The sequence below is a fragment of the Helicoverpa zea genome, chromosome 16, assembly GCF_022581195.2.
Source record: "Helicoverpa zea isolate HzStark_Cry1AcR chromosome 16, ilHelZeax1.1, whole genome shotgun sequence".
In the NCBI taxonomy this organism is placed as follows: Eukaryota; Metazoa; Arthropoda; class Insecta; order Lepidoptera; family Noctuidae; genus Helicoverpa; species Helicoverpa zea.
The window spans coordinates 8,171,016-8,198,008 of record NC_061467.1 but is presented as its reverse complement, the minus strand read 5'-3'; the positions used below and the strand labels follow the sequence as shown (position 1 = coordinate 8,198,008).

The window sequence follows — 26,993 nt, the reverse complement described above, 5'->3', positions numbered from 1 at the left end:
GAAGACCGACTCGCAAGTGATAAATGCATGATGGCTAAGCTCACTTATATGATTCACCTCAACATTGCGGATTGGAGCATCAGTGCAGATTACGTCAATGAGCGAGCTACTATTGCCTATTAAGTGCGTGGGAGTTGTGACCACTTGAGTCAAGTTGAGATAACTGAGAAAATCTGCAAGTTGTCTGGATTTCGAGTTACTAACGTCCAACATATTGGCATTGAAGTCTCCTAATAGTATTAGATTATCGAAAGGGGCCAGACTACCAATGCTTGATGTCAGTCCGTCGAGAAAAGTCTCCAGCTCCAACCATGGTGGGCGATATGCCGTGCCAATGAGAAGTTTGTTTTTATTTACGGTGAGAGTTAACCATAGCTGTTCGACATTAGGGTGTTCAGGGTGTGCTCTGACACGTGCAGGTATTCCATTTCTGATATAAAAGGCGACCCCTCCGCCGCGTCCCCCGCGTATAGACAATGGTCGCGGGATGTGCTTGAGTTTATAACCAGGTACACTAGGCGCCCGGTCATCTTCACCTTTGCGCAACCAGGTTTCGTTGACAGCCATTATGTCCACTGAATGATTGCCCATTGCGACCAAAAACTCGTCCTGGTTAGTCCCCAGGGAGCCTGCATTCAATAGACCAAACCTAATACGTTTATTTGTAATCATTTGTAATCAAATAGTAACAATGTTGTAGTATTGTAGTTGTAAATGTAAATAAAATTTGAAAAATGTTGTATATAATGTAAATATTATTTGTGTAAAGTTGTATGTAGTGAGTTGTAGTATTGTATTGTTGTTTTATAATGTAAATATTGTTTATATAAAGTGATGTTGTATGTAATGAGTGTGGACAAATACATTGAGTAAGGTATGGTAATTTATATGGGAAGCGTGGAAAAATGTAAATGTTTTGTATATAGTTCGTGTATGTAGTAATAATGTGTAGGATGTAAATTGATATATAAATAAGTGTCAATTGCGACTTAACATGCGCGCCAGCCAACGTGTAAAACCCCCGATATGTATAGTTTAGACGCATATTTTCCCTTCCACTGATATGAGACAAAAAGTTATAAACAAACAATAATACAAAATAAGAAGAGTGATCAACTTGTTTCATTATTGACAGAACCAACGATCCGTGCAATGTCTTCATCAGTGCGGATTCTATGAGTGGAGTCATCCGGACTCCGCCTGACAAGTATGCGCCCGCGCTTAGTCCACACAAATCTCCAATTGTGGAGGCGAGCAGCATCCCGGGCCATCCGAAACAACCGGCGATTTGTCTTGGTGAGGCGCTCGTTGATGAAGAAGCGCTGTGGCGGGCCGGGCATGTCGAGGTCGGCGGTGGTCGCCCCGCGCCGCACGCGCGCGCTCGCCAGCAGCGCGTCGCGCAGCTCGCGGCGCGCCAGGCGCACCACCACGGCGCGCGGCCGCGTCACCGCCGGACCAGCGGAGCTAGTGGCGTTAAGCTGCTTGCCGCCGACCCGCTCCGCGCTGATGATGTCGCGCTCCTCTAGTTGCACCCCTAACTTAAGGCCTACAGCTTTTGCAATGTGGATAGGGTGATCAGAAGCAGCCTCCGGAATGTTGGTTATCTCCACATCATTTGCCAATAGGTCCTGATCCCTATCATTTAGCTCGCGCCTCAACTCCTCCACAACCTCATCCGCCGACGAACGACCCGTAGCAGCCCGTTGTTCCATTGCGCTTATTCTGGCTTCGAGGCCATCGATGCGCCCATTGCAGTTACTCATTGCTGATACAAGCTGCGCCATCTCCAGCTCCATCTCCTTGCGGAACTCTTGTATCTCCGCACGCATCGCCCTCAACTCATCCATGAGCAGACCCAAGTCAGAGCCTGCGATGGGAGAAATTTCCCGTGCCGCGGAGTCAGCTATGGAGGCGCCCCTATGTAGCGGCGAAGAAGCAGACGACGGGCTAGTGTGTTGTTGTTCGCAGACCACTGGAGCTAGGCTGGAGCAGCTGGGATCCAACTCACCAGTGATACGAGCCACTGAGCAAGTCTGGCCTGCAGGCCCCCCTGCCAAGCCAGCCGAACCCCTGACCGGTGTATCTGCTCTGTTATCCCTGACCACGTTCTTCTTACATTCGGGGCAGCGCCAGGATGCTGGGACAGCTGCATCCGATTTAAGGCCAACGCATCCTCGATGGTATAGTCGCCGACACTTACTGCTACCACACTTGGCGCCCTCTATCGCCGATGCGAAGAGCTTGCAAGCTGCGCACTGGACACCCGGCATAGCAGTAGGCGAAGAGTAAAAGTTCAGTGCAGGATCGCTAGATGGCGCCACTGGCCCGATATCGATCGATAGCGATAACGAAAATATCTTCCTCCTGTCAAAGTGAAGTTTGGAGTGACGAGAATATCCCCGATGTCAACAACACTTTTTAGATAGAGGGTAGAAATTAAATACGTCTAGTCACTGGCTGTACAGTTTTTGTTGAAATGAAGCCCTTATGCACTAAACTTACTGCCGACTTCAATGTATGTCACTTAGCTTTGCACTGTGTACGCAATAAAGTTAGTATTTAAGCTGATTACGTTGTTTGCAGTTTATTATTTACAAAAAGGTATGACACACGATCCACACCGACAGACGTCAAACGTCAGATGTCCACCCACATGTAATTGATAATTTAAATATTAAACTAGTAGTAAAAGTTTTCAATTACACTGAATCAAGAAAATCTTTAGTACCCACTGCAACAATAGCGACATCTTAGTCTCCTCCTCTTTTTTTTAAGTTGGTTTCGAAAAAGCTATTTCACACGTTTAATTACCCTTCCTACTACTACCTACCTATAACTATAAAGAATTGGATCTTCTATTTTTTAAATTTCGAAAGGTGTTAAAGTACATAAATGGGTCATGATATAAACTATTCAGAAATCATGTAAGTATGTCTTCACTTGTTTCTATGTAACTCACTGGGGAATGAGCGTGGAAACATTGTGTTAAATATTTGTGTGACTTACTGCTGTCTAGAGCCCTGTTTATTTCCAACAAAATAATGCTTCTTCTATTTTCCTTTGCTTGAAAATACAAATATGTTTTTTAAGGTCAGTAGGTATCTGTTTAAATAACCTAACATGCTGGGTTATCAACTTGTAATCTGGCACCTGCATTCCTCATTTATACTTTTAACTAGCTTCCGACCGCGGCTTCGCCCGCGTGGTGTGTTGATAAAAAGTATCCTTTGTGTTAATCCAGGGTATCAGCTATCTACATACCTAACCACATCGGTCCAACCGTTTTCGCGTGAAAGAATAAACATACATTCTTACAAACTTTCACATTTATAAACAACTCAAACTTCACACATCTTTCTTTCTTCTTCATAATCATTCATTAAAACTAGCGAAAAACTTACAAAGCAAAATACCTCAAAACAAAGAAGTGAACTGATTTAAACAAACAGTGAAGTCCAAGGACTTTCACCCTATTACAGACGAACAGAAGGAAAACGTTTTTGTTAGTACACAGATGACGATATCTGCAAATTTATTCACGTTTTATAACGACGGATTCCACGAGGTCAACTATTTGCATAATTTTACTTGAGTTCGGAGTCTGATTTTCAAGGGGTTGAGTTATGTAAGTTTTGAACTTAAGTTAGAAGATTTAAAGGACACTTTACACCGAAGATTCTAGATTATAACTTAATGGCTTCTGCCAGCGATTTTATCCGCATTTCGTGGAAACTTCAGTACGAACCCAGTAAAAAGTAGCCTACAGCCTTCCTCGATACACGGCAAATCGGAAAAATAGTTCTTTAGATTAGAGCGTTCAAGCAAACAAACAAACTCTTCAGCTTTATAATATTAGTAGGTATAGACGTATACTTTCACGGTTAAATATAGAAACCTTCCTAACATAAACCCTTTCGGAGGAAAATTGCTTACCTTATCAGGATAAATTAAAATTACTTAACACTCACCTAGTTAACATATTAATTAGTCATACACAACATCTTTTCAATGTATTTTAACACATCGCGAATTGGTCACAAATCCCAATAAAACCATCCAACCGATGCAACATTTTACTTTTAGTAACATCGCATCGTCTTAACACTGAGAAAAACATCAGGAAAGAAAAACGAGCTCTTTGTGGAAGTAAATTAAATCCTTCGAGCTGCTAGAAGGACTGGTCCGAAAATCTGCAAGAGACACGGCGGGTGAGGACATAGTGAGAAGAGGTCGCGGGTACTGCATTATTGATGAAGACTTTGTTATGCTGGTGTCTTTTAAATGAGGTAGACCAGGTACAATTTTAAGGGTTCCGTGCTCAAAGGAACAAATATTTACTAGTAACATCGCATGGAGCACCTAGAAAACTTTGAGGGAAGAAAAAACAGTTTTGTAATGCATGTGTTTTCAATGGAGGTAGTTCAGGACAATTTTTGAGTTCCGCACCCAAAGGAAAAATTTGAACCCAATATTTACTAACAGCAACATGCGATGTTCGCATCGAAAAACATCAGGAGAGAAAAACGAGCTCTTTGTGGAAGTAAATAAAATCCTTTGAGCTGCTGGAAGGACTGGTCCGTAAATCTGCGGGAGACACGGGTGAGAGGTCGCAGGCACTGCATTATTGATGAAGGTTTTGTGATACAGGTGACTTTTAAATTGTTTGAAGTCTGTCCAGGTACAACTTTTAGGGTTCTGTACACAAAGGAAAAAATAGAAAGCAACATTTACTAACAGTAACATCGCATCGAAAAACATCAGGGGAGAAAAACGAGCTCTTTGTGGAAGTAAATTAAATCCTTCGAGCTGTTGGAAGGAGCGCTGGCCCGTAAATCTGCGGAAGACACGGGTGAGGACATAGTGGTGAGAGGTCGCGGGTATTGCATTATTGATGAAGGTTTTGCAGGTGTTTTTTAAATTGTTTGGAGGTAGTCCGGGTGATATTTTTTAAGGCTTCCCTGCCCAAAATGAAAAGTAGGACACTATTACTAATAGTTCACTATGTGTCTGATTCCTCAATTTGTCAGAACCTCTAGAAACGTGATAAGTGAACTCGTGATAGCAGTTGTTTAACCATGGAGTTTCTTGCCCGTTCTTCTCCATAGGAAGCTACTTTTGGAATGGGCAACTAGAATCAACTTTATTTATATTTTTTGACGTTCATAAGTGCTTGTGAAAACCTAAATGAAATAAATGATTTGACTTTGACTTTGACTTTGACTTTTTACCGATTTTTTATTTTTGCAGCTGTAACAAGCACTATGGTTCAACGGTGGACGGCAATTTGCTGGTGTGATGACGATAATGTTGATAACAAAATATACCTTTTTAAAAATAATTTAGGTATTTGTATAAGGCTTTAACGCTGCTGCGTTATGCCAGCGTCGTGAACAGTACAATAAAATAATAATCAAGAAAACTCCCATAAACCAAACAACATTTTTTCGCTGTTTTAGAGGGGTTCGGATCGCTTCCCTTAGCTACGTGGTATCAGTCTTATCTGAATGCAAGAATGTACCGTTTCCACATCAAAGATTACTCTCTATTACAGTTCAGGAAAATGGCGTGTTTTCAGCCTCATTGCCCGTCATCAGGTATTTAAGTTGTCTCTCAGTTTTTAATGTTATTTGTTAGTGTCGCTTTATCGCTTATTACAAAAAATTATGCAATTTTGCAAGACGTAATGGATGGTTTAGGTCGTAGGATTAACTTTAATTTCTTTACTATCCCTAAAATAGTAATTTTAGTATCCAGTCAAAACGTATGTAAAATAATATATGAAAGCGTTAACTTTCACCACCTTTGCAGAGAGGCAGAGTAATTTTTATTTATTTTATTTATTCCTTTATTTCAGGCAACTAGGGCCCATAAAAATACAAATACACATATATCGTACATTACAATACTTATAAACTAATACATAAAAATTCACCATATCAATATATATATACAATACTATATCTATAAAAACTTAAACATACTATAAATACATAACAAATATTCTTAAAACTAATGCACACGATGTGTCGGCGTCGTGTTACGCTGACTGGTGTCATGTAGCCGGCCACGAAACCGGCGGTACATAACACCCTTCGGCCAAAAATCTTCCTTGAGGACCTTCTCGAGACCTTGTGTCGGAACACGCACCACGAACGAGTTAAAATTTGTGTTGTGACGCGATTCCAACCTCACGACCCTCAAGGTCCAGCTGGTCTTCACGCGCAGATATTCCACGACCTCCTCAACCTTCGTGGAATGGTGCAGCCTGGACACGTACAGCTGCGTCGTCGGAATAGCTGGACGCAGCAGCATATTGGGCCCCGCCAGCGCAGTACCGCACTGGTTCCGACAAGGAGGTTTCTTTTTCTTCCTCCTCTCGACCTTGACGAAACCATCCTTGTCGCACGTGTCGACCTTGGGACCCTGCCTTCTCAAAACCTGATTTGGTTTCGATCGGCTCTTCTTACCCCCTTTTGTGGTTTCCGCTATTTTAACCTGCGAGTTTTGTGGCTCAACAGGCTTCTTAGCGGCTACAATTGCTGCGTAGGCTCGTTTGGGGGTTGACGAACCTACACGAGTCATCGTCTCTACCGATGTCGAGGCAGGGGCGGCGGCGGCGAAAGGTGAGTGGGTGAGAAGGTGTTGATGAATTCCCCAAACAGTATGGGGAAGGACGTCCAACAGTGCTTAGGACGTTGTAACGAAAATTTTGAAGCAGAAATTAGAAAAAAAAACCGGCTAAGTGCGAGTCGGTCTCGCGCACGAGGGGTTCCGTTCCAGAGCAAGAATGAGCAAAAAAATCACTTTTCTTGTATCGGAGCCCCCCAAAATATTTATGTTATTCTAGTTTTCAGTATTTGTTGTTATAGCGGCAACAGAAATACATCATCTGTGAAAATTTAAAATCTCTAACTATCACGATTCATGAGATACAGCCTGGTGACAGACGGAAGGACGGACGGACAGAGGAGCGAAAACAATAGGGTCCCGTTTTATCCTTTGGGTACGGAACCCTAAAAATGGAAAAAGAAGCATTTTTGAATCTCATAATTTTTATGTAAGAGCAATACTCTTTAAACGCCTAACATCAACAACGTCCAAAAATGTGCGTTAATTAAACATTTCTTGGAGACATTTTCCTCATTATGCTCAACCTATATAATAAATACTGACAACCTCCCAAACTAGAGCGGTTACAGCAAAAATTATGATAAGCGGTTGACATTTCATTGTTTCTATTAAGACTAATTAACAAAATAAAAGAACCGAATTATGAACTGAAAATGGAAGACACAAAACCTATTTTTGTTTAACTAAATTATACTCCATCACATTCCCCTTTGTGATGGAAACAAATTCAATTTATTTCTTGATGAAAAGCATACAACCATCTTGTGAGTTTTATTATTTTAATACGTTGGAGCAACGGACGCTCGTGAGAATTAGCTTTGTGATGAGCTCCCAAATTCAGTTCTTTATTCGTGTGTTTTACAGTTCATTTTAATAAGATGTAATTTTTTACTGTGTGTTATCATAATAAAGTATGTCTATCAATCTTGTTTGAAAATTTTAACTTTGTGATCGATCAACAGCCCACGAGCTATGCACATGAATGTTAAAGTCTAACCCAAAATTATTTCAAACTTAGCTGCAAAATAGCACTTTTTGAAATAAAAAATTACAGAAGAGCAGGCACCATAACGCCAACCCTTAACCAATTTTTATGAATCAACTGAATTGCTGCCAAGTTTCATCAAACACATTCAGTAACTTCTACGTAACAGAATAAGAAACATTGACAGTCTCATCCATACTTTCAAACTTCTATGTGCGTTCATAGTGTGATAAACACATTGACATTAGAATATCACAAGGGCAAACATTGTGAAAAAATCTCTTATAACACGCTGAACTTCTGACCTTGGCCCAATGAAATCCGGTAAACGTTAACAATACAAAGTGACACTTTTCAGTCTACATTTCTCTTGGCTAGATGCCAAGAAGGGTACAATAAAGGGCGACATTCATACTTGGCAAGTATTCTGAAATCACTCGATATGAGTGTGTGAGTCTCAAGTACCTATGTTCAAAGCTTGGCGTGTAAAGTACTTAAATGTGGATTTTCAAATCGCTTTGTAAGGACTTTTGTGTTTAAAAAAGTGATTAGGTGTGAATGTCTTTTGTCCTACGTCAGTAAATAATAGATAGTGGTTTTCAATGAATCCAAATATTTCTTAAATAAGAATTGGTACAGGGCACCAAAAAGAGGTGATAAAAACTATCATGCTTTAGTTAATTAATTTAATAACGAATGATGTTAGAATACAACATACGAAAAGAACGGTCTCCGGCATTTGTTTCTGTGTCAAGGGAGTAAAGCATAGCCTTCGCCACTTGTTATAAACGAATAACAGTTAATTTGATTGCAATAGCTAGTGCATGACGTTATATGAAGGTTCTGGTCTAAATATTCGGAACAAGAAGAGAAAGGGTGACCTTTACAATTTTATTGTAATTTTTTTTTCAGTAAAAAGTCGGTATATTTTCTTCTATGTATTTATTCTTAAATAATGTAACGAGGATTACCACAGCGTCTCTAAAATATTTTCTTTCGATATCTTTCTAACTTTTTATAATTAGACGTCACCTGGACCTTACCTCCACCGTGCCTTATGTTCACCGTGCATTTTACCTTCATTCACAATTATAATACGGACATAATAAGTCATTAATTTTTCCCATTTAAATTACATAATTTCCATCATTGTCTTTACATTCAGAAAAGTATATTTTAATTAAAATACTGTTACGACTCTTAATGACGCTGGACTTACACAAAGATGTCCGCTCTTTGTTATATTCCGTCCTGAAAACATTTTTTTTACTCATTTTTTGTGAAGGAAACGGGGACAGTCTTTGTGATTTTATTTTAAGCGACGAATGTTTGAATGAGTTAAAGTTGAGTCATTTTTCAAACTGTTTTCTTTCAGTCATCTTTTTAAACAGCAATGTGGAGTTAAATATTTCAAACTACAAAGTGCACTAGAAAGCAATGACTGACTCAACTGATCATTATATTATATGTATATGTTACCGTAAGATTACAAACATCGTTAGATTACAATCTATCTCGAGAGATTGTAAACTGTCGAATTATTGTGAACCGTAACATCTGATTGCAATTTAACGCATTATTTTTCGCTATATTATAATCTATCGATGAGAAATTGTCAAATTGTCAACTGTCCGAAAGCTCTCTCTGATTGGTCAGTCTTTTTGTAAGATCGACCAATCACGACCAGCCGTTCTGTTCCCATGGAGTTCCCGTAGAGTTAGGAATGAAATAGAGGTGTCAGTTAAATAAAATAAATGCTCTTCAAAAATTCTTCAAGTATTAAATTTATATATAAATAACTCTTATAAAAATACAGTTAGGTATTTTGTCTTCAAATACAAACTAATATTTAAAAATAAAATAAAAGGGGTGCTAATTAAACAGGCTTCTTTTTAATATCATTATTCGCCCCCAAAAATGTATGTTGCCTTCTAAATTACTAAGTCAGCCACAATTAATAAAGCGTCGAGCATCTAAATAATACTATCTTAGCCACGAGTTATCTTCCACTCTAAATACAACTCAGCATGATGGTTATTTTTTTGCATCTAAATTTGTAGCATGCATTCTAACAGTAAACTTCTTAAATACTATTAAATGACATCATAAAAATATTTATTTACCTTCTAATTTTTTAACTCGTACCTACTGAGTTTTTTGTTTAAAATATAACACATCCCATATTAATTGACCCAGCATGGAAGTGATGATGATGATGTCCTCCTAGCCGATTATCGGCTACGGCGGCTATTCTCATGTAAGGAGATTATAGTTCGGCCATTCAGAGAATGCGTTCCTGACACGTCGCGATTGAACTGACGACGTAATAACATTCATTGATTATTGATATAATAATGTTGTTTTAATGCTCCTCAATTGTTAAAACGGTAAACAACCAGCAAAAATATTTTTATCGTAACTGCAACGCCATTGCAAAGTTACGTCGTCAGTTCAATCGCGACGTGTCAGGAACGCATTCTCTGAATGGCCGAACTATAGCCAACTGCGCAGGACATATTATAGTGCACAAGAAATTGCGCAGACACAGGTGCACTCCCTATTCCTTCACTCTCATAGCCCGATGGGACGGCAATCCGACACGACCGGAAAGAGATCAGGCGCAGGACCGACATTTACGTGCTCTCCGATGCACGGGTGAATCAATCACCAACTTCCAGGCTTCGGGCTGCTTTGTGAAAGTCTTCTAAAACCCACAAAGCGATTTCGGCCCGACTCGGGAATCGAACCCGAGACCTCGTGCTCAGCAGCCACACTTGCGACAACTAGACCAACGAGGCAGTGAGCATGGAAGTAAGCATGCAACATGCAGCAAGCATAACTTCTGTCACGGCTCCGGCGCTGCGGGGCTCCGGCGGTCCCATGCGAGCTTATCGTCGCAGATGGTTTTCACGCTCACCACCGCAGCTTCGGCTTGCTGGCCGGCGGAGCCGGCCAGCCTCAGCCGCGGCGGCGAGCGCTGAAACTACCTGCGCCTCAGCTCGCAGGCCGCCTCGCCCCTCCGCGCCTACGCGATTTTGAATTGCACTCTAGGGGTAGGGCAGACAAGACTACGTGGAGTCGGTTTTGCAGCGATTCGTTTTCGTCACTAACTTCAATTTTTAATACAATTTTTAATTGTGTGTAATTTGAGTCTTAAAAATTAAGTACAATTTTTGATTTTATAAAAAATTAAACCGTCACTTATTTTTGCACGTCAAAGAGCTGTGACACCGGGAGTTGCAAAGAACATTGTCTTTTTTGACGTTCTACCAATCAGCGCGCAAGATGCATTCCGTTCTACGCCAGTTGACAATTTGACCGCTCTACATCGCTCTCGATCTTACAAAAAGACTGACCAATCAGGGAGAGCTTTCGGACAGTTGACAATTTGACAATTTCTCATCGATAGATTATAATATAGCGAAAAATAATGCGTTAAATTGCAATCAGGTGTTACGGTTTACAATAATTCGACAGTTTACAATCTCTCGAGATAGATTGTAATCTAACGATGTTTGTAATCTTACGGTGACATATACAAATGTGTACAAATGTTTCAAATATTCTAAAGCCACGATTATCCAAACTTCAGCCTTTATAAAATAATGAGTCTGGCAGGCACGGGCTCTCGGTCTAAAAGTACAAAATGTACTGGTTCTTTCACACGACGCTATATTTCTTGATTGTTAAAGTAAACATGATATAATGAACCTATTGTGTTTTCATAATAAAATAGTACCTAGTAGTACATATTAGCTTGTATCTACAAACTTTATAAAGCTATTAAAATATTTACAGCAGGGAACAACTTACAGAATAGTTTCTTTTTTATCTTACTAGCAATGCATTTAAGCCAAACATGCATGTATTTAGAGCAGGTCTACTCCAATAGTGCAAAGGGTAGAAATCTGTCGTCCACTCGACCCAGGCCTAAACCACTTTTTTACACATTTTTGGGCTTTTGCAATCTTTTATTACTCTTATATGATAATCAGCCTGGACCAAGTGGTAAATTAATTATCTTTAATATAATGATCGTTGAATTTCTCTATAAATTACAACAGTTTTAATATGGCTACCTCAGCTACCTGATACCATACACAACAATACAACCTTCACACATAACTGACAAGGCGGTATACAAAGCAACCGTTGCTATCACTAGATATCATCTCGATACGAGCCGTGTCCAGTCAGATGAAACAAGCTTTGTTCCTGCATGTATTATGTGAACTGACAAGCTAAAGTTTGTTTACTACATAAAAATTGTAAAGACTGCCGGACTGTGCCACAGAGTCTGTTAACAGACAGAGACGACGGGAGATATAAAAAAGCTATGTCCCCTTCTATCAGAAATGTAAAAGCTTCAACGTGACCATGACAAAAAAGAAAATTTTAAGTGCTTACTGTTAATTCATTATAAGTTAAGTAAAGTAAGTTTGGATTAACAAAGTAGGTATTTATGCGGCAAAAAAAAAACTATCCCCAATCTATGTTTTTAGGAAAGACATTTGGCATTACCACCCGATTTAACAGCATAAATGCGATATCTATTAGGTATTCAATTCGTTGGTCGCCGTAAAAGGTCACTTATGAATGAGCTTAGTAATAAGCTGGAAAAAACCTTAAAAATACAGGAAGCTTCCCATCCCCCTTCTATTTACATACCTACACTAATGACCAGTGATTGTTTCCAGAATAGTAATCTCGGACCAGTGACGTATTACCACAATGCTTATCGACCTATCAGTAATCTACAATGCCTGATATCTCACAATAGATTCTGCTGAGTGAACACAGATCACTGATTGATTAATCACTAATGATATCAAACTGGAATAAGGTACAAGTGGTGACAAATTAATGAGAAAAGGAACAAAAATAGAAAATTTTGGTACAAAAAGTATTTTTTTCTTTTGATTTAAAGGATAACATAAAAAAGTTATGTATTCAATAAGACTCATTTTTTTTCCTATTTTGCTGTACCCATTATTATTTTTACGTCGATGACGCAAGCATTTAAATTACCTATTAACAGCCTTTGAAAACCAATATACGTGAACATACGGAACGTTTACGCTTAATATCCACCTACACCCTTATGCATATTAAGCGACGCCATTATTAAACCACGAGCGGGTTTTTGATTGGATATTGACGAACTAAATGAAAAGGTACGCTAATGAAAACGGTATTCAATACTGCGTGATCACGATTTTAATTACGGATAAGCAGTATAACAACAATTTCGAGCACGCTACCGTATCCCGTATGGTCTAGTGGCTAGGATACCTGGCTTTCACCCAGGAGGCTCGGGTTCGATTCCCGGTACGGGAGATACTTTTGTTGTATTTTTTTTTATAGTAGGTATTTAAATATAAACTTGAAAGGAACATTTTTACAATATTTTATTATTCTGTAGAAAACATGAAATTAAACTATAATAGTTACAAAAAAGCGTACTAACGGTTCAAATTCGTTTTATTTCACAAAAAAAAAGGAACAAAAGAATGGCCTACTAAAAAATTCCGGCTCATACCCTCGGAAGGAAAACACGCGTGCAAAATATAGCATAGCAAATACTGTTTAACGAACTGAAATAAAACGTTTGTATGAAACCAATATTTGCTTAACAAAACCGGAGATAAAGGTAAGCTTTGAGACCTTTGAAAAATAAGAGGAATTTTTTTCCATTTTTTTTTTTTTTCTTATTTCTATAAATGGAAAGAAAATTCTGTAGGGTAATTTTAATTTATCTACGTTCCTTGAATTTGCTAATTTATCCTTCTATTGAGTTTAATAACAAATAGAGAAATGATCTGAAATAGTGAAATATTGACGTTTGAGCTACTACGGCGTGTGTTTTTTTTTATATTTGGAAAAATGCTATAGATGTACATCTATCTATTAGTTTCATAGTAATATTTATTTAACACCAAAATAAATCACGTTTTCAAATAAAAAAAAATCCTGAAAAAAGGAAACATTTCGTATAAGACTTGAACACGAATATTTTTAGTTAAAGTTTCTTTAGTTCCCCTCTATCCGCGTAATGCCATGAATATGATAAATAATTTAAGGGATCCAAGGAGTTATCCGATTACCATTTTTATTGTGTTCTCTTACCAGCAGGTTACGTCTTACCATCTGACGTAGGTATATACATACCACAAAAGCATTTGAATTAATGAAATTCTATTAAAAAAGCTGTTGTATTGATTTTGAAATAAATACACTTCAATATGGAAAATATTTTGTTGCCAAAAGGGTGCCTATTGTTGGGTGAAGAATCAACCTCTCAAGCATGAGTGTGGGTTCGATTCCAGGTCAGGCAAGTACTAATGCAACTTTTCTAAGTTTGTATGTGCAATAATATAATCTAATATTACTACGTCTGACTGATTGACGATGAAAGATACATTCAAACAAAGTACATAATATTATAACTATTGTGATTTAGAGCCTTTTTACAAGAATGAAAATATCACGTCTGTACCTACCCTTCTTCTCTACAATCTCATATATATTTACGAAACTTTTTCGTCCTATCCTTATGAGACACAGCCCTTTTACATAAATATGTAAGGGTTGTAAGATATCAACATTTGTTACAATTTTCTTTGAACTTATCTAGATTGTGTTGACGGAACCCAGCTAGTGTTTGTGACGATTTTAGTACGGTGTGATAAGAACTTTTTTAGGTTAAACATTTATTACAATGTTTCGCTATCTTTCTTTGTTTTTTTTTTATACCTACTTGTTTGTTACACATAAGATGACATACTATAGGAATAGTTTCAGATTAGGCATTTGCCATGCGAAACTATTACCCAGAGACAAATTAGGAGTATTTAAAAAGTAAATATATAATATGTATATACATAGTCAATAATATTTTATATAAGTTTTCTATCAAATCATATACCAAAATCAAAAGACATTTATTCAAAATAGGATGAAAAACAGAAGTTTTTTGAACGTCAGGATTGCATGAGACTGCCCCAAAAACACCTCTTTCTATGCGTTATTACTGACAATCTATTTTTTTTTCAGTTTTTCCGTGTAGATGTTCGTAAATTTTTACTCAATTTCGAACCAAAACATTGGTATCCCAACCTTTTCCCTACTCCCCCAGCACGTCACTTCACAATCAAATATGGCGGCGTTTCACGTAATTTTACGGCTTTTACATTAAATTATTCATTTGATTGTCTGCTCTTTGCTGACCACTGACTTGTTTGTTATGAATTATGGAGTCCGATAGTCCGTCGATATTTGACCTGGCTTTCTTTGTTTATGTTTGTTGGATTTTTAGATAGTACCTATGTCGGTATGGGGTTTCTTTCGTTATATTCGGGTTTTACTTTTCAAAATTTTGTGGAGTTTCATAGTTATAACATTAAAATGTGATTTTAGTGATTCAAAAGCACTTTTCGACAGTTAAATAACATAAGGCAGACACCAAAAAAATTTTCGCTTCACCCCTAGGTTTAAAACTCAAATATTTGTTATTCTGGATGACAAAGTCCTTTTTGGTGAAGGATGATGCTTACAATGTAAAGCTCACCTGAATATTACACATAGTATCCTTGCTAATGCACTTGACACTGCATTACAACATACATTATACTCCGCGTTCCCTATTCTAGTTTACAACAAAGATATGTACACAAGGTGGACTGGCAAGGCATCTCATTATGCGCTCGCTAAAATATGAGTAGCGAGAAACAAAGTAAATGAGATGGACAGCTCAAACGGAATAAAAATGGAAAGTCTCATTGTTTTGCTTTGATTGTAAGAAATATAAAAGAGACGCTAATTAGACGATTAATTATGGAATAGGAAGCCAATAAGTTGCCATAGATTTAGAGTGGAACGCGGTAGGCGAAGGCGGTTGGAGCGAACCTCTAACAATATGTGTTAATCACCCTTTTCCAGCTATAGCCCTTTTCCAGCTATATTGGGGTCGGTTTCCAGTCTAACTGGATCCAGCTGAGTACCAGTGTTATACAAGGAGCGACTGCCTAGCTGATTTCCTCAGCCCAGTTACCCGGGCACTCCAATTCCCCTAGGGTCAATCACCTTCCATGCTTGACCAATCGTTTTTTTTGGCGTTCTAATTGATTGGATTCTTGCCTTTGAAATTGAAGTTATATTCACACAATGCACAAAATGTATCTTTAAAGTACGTAGCTCAGCAACAATATTTTTCCTGTATTGCCTGCTTCCAGATGATTATTATGAGAAAAGAATATCTGTTATATGATCGATCGTTGTGTAATTAGGTGTCCTTCATAGCAGCTGGATGTTATTGTAATAAATAATGTACTAACGATGTTACTATTTGTTCTCACTGTTTTGTAGTTAACTGTCGGTCATCAACCTGATTCTATTTTTTTGTTATTGTTTTTGTTGCAGTTTCAGGATATGGCTAGGGCTATACAAAAATGTGCACATGTAATGCAAGTTGTCCAAATTTTTTTGGTATCTACTCTTTTACGTAAATAAAGAATTGAGAATTAAGTATATGGCTTTGTATATTCATATTTAAAGTAAACTTGATTTGTACGTATATCTGATGCTAAATGATAAAAAGTCGCTCAACGATATCCATAGGTATGTTAGAATATAAAATATAGGTTTGAACATTTTACCACATTTATAGGATGTACGTAATGAATACGAAAAACTCGGGCATATTTGAGTATCTACGTTTCAGACTCATAAGATTATATTAAATACTAGCTTTTGCCCGCAACTTCGTTCGCGTGGAATAGTGACTACCAGCAGATTTTTGATTTGACCAATAGATGGCGCTATATGTCCGGAATAATTTTTTTTTTTTTTTTTTTGTAATAAAAACTATCCTATGTCCTTTCTCAAGTTTCAAACTATGTCTGTACCAAATTTCACACAAATCGGTTCAGTAGTTTAGGCGTGAAGAAAAGACAGACAGACAGACAGAAAGACAGACAGACAGACAGACAGAGTTACTTTCGCATTTATAATATTAGTTTGGATTTATAAACGAAGGAACGCAATGAAATGTTTCAATTTATACCTTTTTTTTTGAAACATTTCATTGGCTTGTAGTAAAATTTTACGAATCCGTACATTTTTAAAAAAGGTAAAAATATTAGAAAAGGTAATTTTGTATAAGTCGTATTAACCATTCACTTATTTACGTGCAAACAATTTTTCAATTTGCCATCTTGATCACAAAGTAGAGACTGCCTATTCGATCTCTTCAACCCAGGACAACCCGATAATCCCTTGATCAATCTGGCAACAGACCACCTGATCGACTCCTAAAGTTATGATCTATCGACCCGTTTGGCTGTTACTAAGACGCAAGTTAGAAAAGTCTTCATATTTCTTGGCAGACACTGCTTCCTATATTATTTTAATATATTTTGTCATAAATGTAGGTTGATTGATCCATTAGGCTCTTTCACAAACTTTTATATAGACTAAGTTTTAATGCTGTTCTAATACTGTCGTAGATTAGCTAACTTACTTAATCCTGCATGACATGCATTGGTATGTTATGATTATAAGAAAAAAATTATATGTTAATCAATTTAAAAAAATCCATTCAAAACGTTTTAAAGGGTTCACTGTACTATAAATACGAAAATTATTTGCAATTAAATCAAACTTTTGATAATGTCGAATCGATGAATTAATCAACATTGACGTAGATAAGTTAAAAATGAAAAGGATTAATTATTCATCTTAACTCCCTTGAAAAAAATCAACCAAAAAACCACTGACATCATCTGCAAAAACGAATTTATATGAATATTACTTGGATATTTAAAATTCAATATTTTACAACTTCATACACAATTTGTGCTAAAATCCGGTGTATTCCCCATTCGGAAAACTTCAATTGCTCCCAAAGCGTTGTGGATGTGGTTATTTTCTTTCTTTCTTTGTCGTTATCACTCTTGACAGAGTGGTCGTGGTCATCACTTCAGGTGTTGGTGGCAAGCTTAACAACCCGCCGCCACTCCTCTCTGATGGCCGCCTTCCTCGTGCATTCGTAAAGTGACGATGAGCCATTTACTGCCGCTTTTATCTGGTCAGTCCACCTCATAGGCGATCTTCCTCGTGGCCTGGTACCCTCAACCCTGCCCTGAACCACAAGTCGCTCAATAGCCACCTCCCCTCGGCGGCATACGTGACCAAAATAGTTGAGGATACGAGACTGTACCAAAGACGATAGACGTTGCTTGATGCCTAGTTCTCGAAGTATAGATTCGTTGGTACGAAATTCAGTCCACGATACTCCGAGCATTCTTCTCCAGCACCACATCTCTAGGGCGTCTATCTTCTTCCTCTCTACCTCCCGAACGGTCCACGTTTCTGCGGCATACAGGAATATGGGGAATACGAGTGTCCGTACTAGTCGGATCTTTGTGGCTCTAAAAATGTTGCGATTCCTCCATATTTTCCTCAGCTTGTCCATTGCAGATCTGGAGATCGCCATACGCCTTTTGATTTCGTCGATACATCCACCGTTGTTCGTTATTAAGGCCCCCAGATAAATGTACGATTGCACCACATCACAATTTGCAATTTTTGTAATTTCTGGAGAATTGTTATTCATGCGGTCGACAATCATCATTTTTGTTTTATTCCGGTTTATCTTAAGTCCGAACTCAAGACTAACCTGTGCCATCTTGCCAAGAAGCTCTTCCGTGTGTTGGGTACTGGTGGCGAACAAAGTGGTATCGTCTGCATATCGCAGGTTGGAGATCTTCAAACCACCGATCGAAACACCGTCTGCCCAGTCTTCTAGTGCGATCCTCATTATGAGCTCTGTGTACACATTGAACAGTAGAGGAGAAATAATACATCCCTGACGGACTCCGGCGCTGGGGTGAAACAGATCAGACTGAATGTCGTCTGCACGTACTGAGGCTGTGCCATCCTCGTATAGTCTTCGTAGGAGATGTATCAGGTGTTTTGGAACACCCATCGCCGCCAGCGTTTCCCAGAGTTTGGGCCATTTGACAGAGTCGAACGCCTTAGAGAAGTCCACAAAGCATATGTAGACGGGCTTGTTGAATTCCCTGGACTTCTCTATAATTTGTCGCACTGTCAAAATTTGCTCCCTGGTTCCCCTCCCCTTCACAAAACCAGCCTGTTCAGGAGCAATTTGTTTGCTTAAATAGGCCTTCAGACGCTCGTTCAGTATGTGCAGTAAAATCTTGCTTGCGTGAGAGATAAGAGCTATAAGTCGGTAATTACTGCACGTCTTGGTGGAACCTTTTTTGTGTAAGGGCACAAAAACAGTGTGAGCCCATTCTTTCGGCCATTGCCCCGTGAGCCATATCTGATTGCATAGAGTGTGGAAAATCTGTACACCATGTTCGCCTGATGCTTTGATTGTTTCAATAGGTATAGCATCTGGTTCATTTCATGGTTATACTCGGACGATAAAACAACATGTCGGCAAGTCCTACATGAATAATTCAAAATACTAGCTTCTGGTCTGTTGCATGACGTGCCGTGCATAATGTTGTACGCACGAGAAAATTCGAATGGGGAACAAACTGAATCTTGAATGACGTCACTAAATGGAAGATTGTTGACTGTTTTGATTTGACGTTTGTTAAGATATGTAAACTTTTTTAGTCCCGTTTTTTTTTTATTTTGTTTTTAAATAATTGCTTGTGAGTACAATACTTAGGTTTCCTTACAAGTTTTGTACTTTGAAAATACTTTGTAATCGAAAAAAAAAACAATTGACAAATTCTTTGTAATTGATAAAATATGAATTACACAATGTTTTGAAGCCTATGTCTCGCTTGAGTTCAAGCTAAAGTCTCAGAATCTCAATCTTTTTGAGAAGTAGGTAGATCAAAAATACATACCTATATACTGTAAATTCTGAAATAAGTATTTTTCAATCTTTAAATCGGTACATTTTTACTATATTTACATTTTGTTGTAAATACTTCATCCAAAAAAAGAATTATAAACACAGGATATTCCTTCGCTATTTTTTTAATTACTTTCCTTTCCCTAAAACTAATCAATTTACCTTACACTCAAAATGCCACATCCACGTGCCAGACCGAAAGAAGAAACTTTTTAATTAAATTGTACGTATGCAACTCTCAGTTCTGAGTGAGTTGAATTAACTTGGATTATGACCTTTCAGAACTCAGAAGTTATGTGTATGACATTTCAAATTGCTATGGAATGACATTGAATATTTTTTTATATTTACAAGGTGAATATTACATTCTGACAAAATAATATTTATCGATTGGTTCTCGGAATTAGGTGGAACAGAATCCATCTATCAATTAATTAGTTATAATATTTTATATATTACAGCATAGGCTACTAAAATATGTATATTATATACATATTACAATTTAATAATTAACACTTGTGTGTTTGAAAATGGTCTGGGTCCAAAACGAAACCTTACCTTATTTGCAAAAAGTTCTGCATGCAAGGTGTCTTTATGAAAACAAAAAAGAAACTAAATGATTAATCAAAAAAGTATTTATAATTTGTACCTTCTTCGCGTGACCTTTAGTTCATCGACTTCAGTGCAAAATGTTTTATAAACATAAAATAACAAAGACTTTATATTTCAAATAATTGCTATACTTGGCTAATTTAATTTTTTATGTCAAAGAGCATATCCTTAGTTTCTTCTATAGGATTGTTTTAAAACTTTTCATCGTCATTAAAAAAAATATTACTTTCAACTCCATTTAATTTCTCACATTCTTTATTTCATTAGCAGTAGTTATTTAAGTAGTTTATGTCAGTGTTTATGGCCATACAATGCTCTCAATCCAAGGTACATAGTGGATGACTCTGGTGTAAATCCCGGATCCGGCAGAAATCCCGCACTGTCTGCCGTATGAAGTAACGCCAACAATTGTGTGTGCGCATTTCGTGTCAGCCTGCAGAGGCCCTCCACTGTCGCCCTGGTGATCATAAATAATAATATTATAATTGTGTTTTGGGAAAAAGGCTCGGAGGATGAGTGTATTGGCAACCATAGTGAGAAAAGTTGCGGTGGCCTCGTGGGCAAAGAACCAACCTCTCGAGTATGAGGGCGCGGGTTCGATTCCAGGTCAGGCAACTACCAATGCAACTTTTCTAAGTTAGTATGAACTTTATAAGTATATTTCAGACACCAATGACTGTGTTTTGGATGGCACGTTAAACTGTACGTATGTCATTGAACATCCTTGGCAGTCATTACGTGTAGTCACAAAGCCAGTAAATCTGACACCACTCAACTCAAGTCTAACTGGGTTGAGAGGGTCAGATAGGACAGTCGCTCCTTGTTAAAGCTCTGGTACTCAGCTACATCCGGTAAGACTGGAAGCCGACCCCAACATAGTTGGGAAAAAGACTCGGAGGATGATGATGATGTTGGCTTAGTGAGATAGGAAAACGTGCAAGGACCTACATATAAGCCCGTTACTTTAAGTCAGGCACTAATCCTCCGCATTTGTCACGTGCCTCCGAAATGGCATACCTACTTTCAAACAGAGCGCCTATTGACGCATAGTCGTCAGATTACGACCAAAAGCATCAGATTTATTCCAGCTCTAGAGAGTTTCAAGGATTCTCACAATCTGTAGGGAAACATTAGAATCAACTACGTTTATGAGGAGATTTTCTGCCATAGTTGGGCAATGTTCCATTGATATGATATTAACTAGTTAAGGATTAGCAGATAAAGAATAAATACCTCGCACGTGTCTTTTGGCTCGTCCCTATCACCGTAGCACATTTGTATGGTGTGATTATATCCATGTTTTAGAAGTCTGTGAACAGGGTATTGCTTCATACATTCCTCTTCACTGTATTGAGATACGTTGACCTGTAAGCAAGCAATTTTAAGTATGATATTAACAAAACCCATATGGGCTAAAAACTCGTTGAGAAGCAACTACAAGTTGAGAAGAGGACATTCAATCATTATGTCGTAAGACGCCAGTGGTTTCACCCGCATAATATATCTCAGTGCACATGCATTCATCACATAATATTAAATTTGTTTTTAAGAACTTCTTAACATTGGAACGTCTTGATAAACAAACTCGTCCTAATCAAACATAAATAGATATTAATTCTTAATACAATTTTAACACTCGTCCAGTCCATATGAACTACTGACATTTAAGCTGGTTCTACTTTACATGTTTTATTTTGTTGAAAATGATTTATTGCCAGAAAGGATTCTGTTTTTTTTTTTATTGACACCTATGTATGCTACATTCTAACCAGGGTATGGTAATATATTCACCGCTTGCAAGGTGTCTGCCAGCTCTCTTCGATGTCCTAAGGCTCCCCAACCAGTGGCGTATAGATGGTTGTATGTCGGCCCGGAAGAATGCAGGCAAGCTGGTAACACGTCCCTACTGAAGGTGATCCTAAAATGGAGCAGAATAATGTAGCATAAGTACGGCCTTTATTGTCATATGGATTTTTTGCACGATTTTTGGATCTTAGCCACGAGACTTAGTCTCTGGAACCGTTCGACTAACTTGACGTTTTAAAAGAGCTTTTATATGCCATTTTGAATAAAAAAATGGTTGTTTTGGGGTTAAAAGTGTGTGATGAAACATCATTAACCTTCGTAAAGGATAACCAGTGATGGAGTAAATAATCATGACTGGCGTTTTATATAAACAACGTTTGGAAAAAGCTTTAGTAGTATTTTAGTCTCAAACTACCAGTTTCAAATAACAATATTAAGATTGCTGCAAAAAAATAAATAAAAAAGAACTTATATTGAAGATCATAGAAATTCAAAAGTAACTTTTGCTGAACAATCCCTAACAATTACCTACTATGGCAAAAGATTACTTACTGTATACTTACGTCTTATCAGTTTCGAGCAAAGCAATGTCATGGTATTTCGATGGGGGCTTATACTCTGGGTGGGGTATAGCTCTCTTCACATTGTATTTCTGCCACAACTCTTGAGGATCAGTGCGTTTCAATATTCCCAAGGCTATGTATTTCACTTCGCCTCTGAAAACGTAGGACTTATTTTAGATACGTCTTCTGTTTATTATTGCTGTTATGGACCATGTGATTAATTCGGGCATTATAAATAATGCCCGAGCATTATGAATAATGTCTAGCTTCATCGGGCCACATGATTAATAACTATCTTAACTTCATTATTTATCACATTGCACGGGCATTATTATATTGCTACATTACAGTTGGGCAATTTGATAAAAAAGCTATATTTTACGCGGTGATATTTTCATTTGAGTTTTATTAAGAGAAGATATTAATTATGACAAATAATAAGTCTATTGCTTAAACTTTAGTTTATTTTGTTTTGTAATAATAAGTAATTTCTAAAAAACAAAGATTTGTTGTAAACGTTTTGTTTTTTGAATAATATTTTTGTTATATTTTTAATATGACTTTCCTTAACTTTTAAATGCAAAAACTAGTAAATTTTTAAGGCAGAAGTCCTTCATAATTAATCCAAATCATGAGGCTGATTATTTAAGTGGTTTGATATTTCATCATCTCAGGCATAGGACGTCTACTGCTGAACATAGGCCTCCCCCTTAGATCTCCACAGATACCTGTTGGAGGCGACCTGCATCCAGCGTCTTCCGGCGACCTTTATAAGGTCGTCTGTCCACCTCGTTGGTGGACGTCCTACGCTGCGCTTACTAGTCCGTGGTCTCCACTCCAGCACTTTACGACCATCTGCTCTGCGAGCAATATGGCCTGCCCATTGCCACTTCAACTCGCTAATCCGGTGGGCTATATCGGTGACTTTAGTTCGTCTACGGATCTCCTCATTTCGGATTCGATCACGTAGAGAAACACCCTCTCCATAGCTCGTTGAGCGACTTGAGCTTTGAGATGAGGCCGATAGTGAGTGACCACGTTTCGGTGCCGTAAGTCATCACTGGTAGCACACATTGGTTGAAGACTTTCATCTTGAGGAACATACCTCATGTCGGACGAAAAGACATTGCGTAGTTTCCCGAACTCTGTCCAGCCGAGTTGAATTCGGCGGTTGACCTCTTTCTCGAAGTTGGACCTGCCTAATTGGACTACTTGTCCTAGCATAGCGTTTGATACTTAGTTTATTTTAAATTAAATGGCAATAACAATAAAAAAAATTGAAATTAAATATGTTTGTATTACTTTGCCCAAAAGGTCACGGGCAATATGTATAGTGCCCGGTCAATTTGATTATTTAAATAATTATTATCAAATTGCACTCTCATATTGGGCATTTTTCATAATGACCGGGCATTATGTATACTGCCCAATTTATCACTTGGTCCATAACATTACTATTACAAAAATCATCTTAAAAATGGTCGCCTCTACTTTTTATATTTATTCTAACGTCATCGTCACATATTAATCTCTTCTTCTTAATAATAAGAACTAAGCAAAGTTAACCTATAACATTTCCATTTCTTCAATAATCCGTATTCTTTATTTATAGTTTTACTGTCTTTTTGTAAAAATCTTGTTAGGATAATTTTATAACGTTCTGATAGCTATACTTACACTGCAGTACTTGACAAGCAGTGACCGGCAGTGAGGATGAATTTCTCGCTGATGACAGAACCACAACAAAGCCAGTCCGCTGTTGTGACATCAGGACCATACCCTAGTAAAGCCTGAAAGAAAATACATTCAAAAATATATTTCACTTTACCTTATATTTATGCGTTACACATGTTTTATCAGTTTTGTTCTATTTTTAAGGGCTGAGACGTCATCAACTGGTCTTTTTTTAACGACGTCAAAAATCGTCTAATGACCCCTCCCGCTGTGGGTTAGCAGCTGCGGTGAGGGAATGTCAGACTCTTACTGACTAAGAAACGTCGTGTTCTGTCGTAGGCCTTTTATGTACCAGGGCCGCGGTAACTCTTTCGAACAATTCCGCAGCCCCGGCAGACCTTGGCCCTGCCGGGCCCCGCTGGATCATCAACTGGTCTTAAATCAAATTTTTCGTCCAGACAATCTTCAGTTTAAATGATGTTTGGTTTAAATAAAAGGGTAACTCAATTTGCCTCGTTTTCTCTATTCTTGTGAACTTACGATTATGTAACCCTTAAAAGAAAGCTTTTCTTGAATGTAGGGTCAGAGTGTCAAGGACGGAACGTTAGCATATAATAGACTAAGATATGCCAAACTTTTTATATGCTTACCATGTGCGGATACTGCTGTCTGAAAGCATTTACACCTCCATAAGATGCAGAAGAATAAGATGCACTTATTTCATAGCAATTTTTTTCTTTAATAAGTCTCCTGTATAAACTAATGCTCGTTCCTGTTTTGCACGTATAATCAAATCTATGTATGTATTCCAAGCACTCTGAAATTAAAGTCAACAGATTTTGAACAGGGTATACAGTCATGTCTGAGAAAAAATTGCAAAAAAAGCAAATTTAATGGGTCATAGTGCGAGCCACACTTTTAACGTACCCGCGCATTGCAAAAATCTTTAGTCGGCCTATAGTTTGTTTGTGCTCATATGTCAGTATGAAGGTGAATGTAACTATGCACATTACAGAGATCAGGTACCTATTAAGCCAGTATCAGACCGATTGAGAACTTTGATTGGAATCAAGGTAAAAAAATAAAAACAATTTGCCAAGCGTGGGATCAACTGTCAGCCGATTGTGATACTCTTACTACTGTTCTTTAAAATATATTTTTTTCTACGTGAATAGAATACAAATGTAAAAAAATACTTACTATTTTGCGCTTTTTGTTTACCTTTGCGGATAAAACCCAAACTATCATCAAAGATAACATTTCTGTGAAAAAAAAAAAAACTATTCAATTGTATCTATTATTAGCATGTGGCACAAAAGAAGAACAATTTAAAGATTTAAAAAAAATATTTGCCGTCACTATCGAGTCTATCATAGGGAGGTAGAAAATATATACCTTCTTGTTTTAAATGCTTATTTCATACGAGAAGATTTATATTATTATATCTCTTCATACCTGGTATTATTAAATTGGCCGTCCGTGCAGCATATGATAGGCTCTTTTCCAGCAAAACTACATATCTGCAATGTAAATTATAGACCTAGTACTTTGAATTCATTGTTATTTCATCAATAGTTTATGTAGGTTCACATAACCTAGAAAGGCACAGCTTATTTCATAAGAAATCTCTTCCAGCAGGCCTGTTATGGGAGAGATAGTATAAAAAGAGATATGGCAAAAATGATTAAAAAGAAAACAAGATGTAACCAATATATAATCACTAACATAAATCACATTTAGTTTACAAGACACCCAAATCTTTCTGCTTTTTATTTTTAACAAAAACTTTTTGGACAAAAGTAATGCTTTACTTTTTTTAATGTAGGTATATTTTTTTCTGCTAAAACACTCGATGAGATTTTTTTTAAAATACTATAACAACGATATGATATTTTTTCATATAGATAAAAAAAGAATATTGAACTTACCGGTGCAAATTTCTTATCTCTAATATCAATGAAAGTGCTCAAACAGTTGTATGTATTCACACACTTTCCAGGAACTTTATTCCATTCGCAATCAGCTCCTGTAATTTCATAGAATTCAATTTTAGACAAATCATAAAACACTGTTGGCTGTTTACCTGCAGTTTCAACCGCGTTACGGGGAAACTTTCCTATACCCGGACATAATACAACCTATGTTAGCTATGGGTAGTCGATTTACCCAAATGTGAAAGAATATTTCTAATCGGTTATTTAGTTTTCGAGCCTTTAAAACTTATAAAAAAATCTTTTCTCTTCATTATATTAGTACAATAATATAGAAGTTTATATTATTTCTAAAAAATAAAAGAGACAAATACCTTCTTCTAAATTCAAGATCTCGATAGTAAGACAACAACCACTCAACAACAGAATAATTATATGACGTAACATAATATTAAAAAAAAAACTTGTTTACACGTGTTTCCAGCATAAACTCCGCGAAGATACTAAATAATTATAGATATATCAACAACAATAACTTGTTTTATTTCCTATTGAGTTATTTGAATTCTTTGAACAAGCCGTGTATCTCCTTGGCGGTCGAAGTAATTATATCAATAATCACCAAATCTACGATTGGAAAAATAAATAACCCTACATTAATAAATATGCATAATTAGGTGGAATTTAGAATATTTCTAAGAAATATTTTATTTACGTTTTATAACATACAAAAGAGTCAACTTATATTCACGCGTCTCATACGAGCAATCAATTTAAAAGTAGGTATAACGATTTATGAATGAAGATTTTCTCATAAGATTTAAAAGCCTACAATTCTCCCATGGTTTTTTATCGGGTTCAATTAACTTGGCTACTTTTTGTGATCTTTACCACAATGTTTT

At 37.3% G+C, this 26,993-nt stretch overlaps 2 protein-coding genes and 1 non-coding gene across 3 annotated transcripts; 1 reads left to right on the top strand and 2 right to left on the bottom strand.

Annotated features, from left to right (window-relative positions):
* Positions 1-283: 283 nt before the first annotated feature.
* On the bottom strand, positions 284-2,600 carry LOC124637656. Its single transcript, XM_047174268.1, has one exon. The coding sequence runs from the start codon at positions 2,268-2,270 to the stop codon at positions 1,113-1,115; it is 1,158 nt and encodes a 385-aa protein (XP_047030224.1). The 5' UTR covers positions 2,271-2,600; the 3' UTR covers positions 284-1,112.
* A 10,280-nt stretch (positions 2,601-12,880) lies between these two features.
* On the top strand, positions 12,881-12,952 carry Trnae-uuc. Its single transcript has one exon. It is a non-coding gene; the product is annotated as a tRNA-Glu (tRNA).
* A 7,387-nt stretch (positions 12,953-20,339) lies between these two features.
* On the bottom strand, positions 20,340-26,600 carry LOC124637609 (serine protease snake-like). Its single transcript, XM_047174202.1, has 10 exons — positions 26,466-26,600; positions 26,089-26,186; positions 25,616-25,680; positions 25,361-25,422; positions 24,811-24,977; positions 24,164-24,276; positions 22,487-22,639; positions 21,909-22,035; positions 21,351-21,482; positions 20,340-20,574 (listed from the first exon to the last, which is right to left on the bottom strand). Exons 1-10 carry the CDS (start codon positions 26,536-26,538, stop codon positions 20,416-20,418), a joined length of 1,149 nt encoding a protein of 382 aa, XP_047030158.1. The 5' UTR covers positions 26,539-26,600; the 3' UTR covers positions 20,340-20,415.
* Between the last annotated feature and the right edge of the window lie 393 nt (positions 26,601-26,993).

Coding starts and splice junctions, on each gene's coding strand:
- LOC124637656 (XM_047174268.1), bottom strand. CDS start 2,270: ATGCCGGGTGTCCAGTGCGCAGCTTGCAAGCTCTTCGCATCGGCGATA.
- LOC124637609 (XM_047174202.1), bottom strand. CDS start 26,538: ATGTTACGTCATATAATTATTCTGTTGTTGAGTGGTTGTTGTCTTACT. Junction 22,640..24,163: donor TGCTTGTCAAGTACTGCAGT/GTAAGTATAGCT, acceptor CTACGTTTTCAG/AGGCGAAGTGAAATACATAG. Junction 22,036..22,486: donor TTGCTCGAAACTGATAAGAC/GTAAGTATACAG, acceptor GCTCCATTTTAG/GATCACCTTCAGTAGGGACG.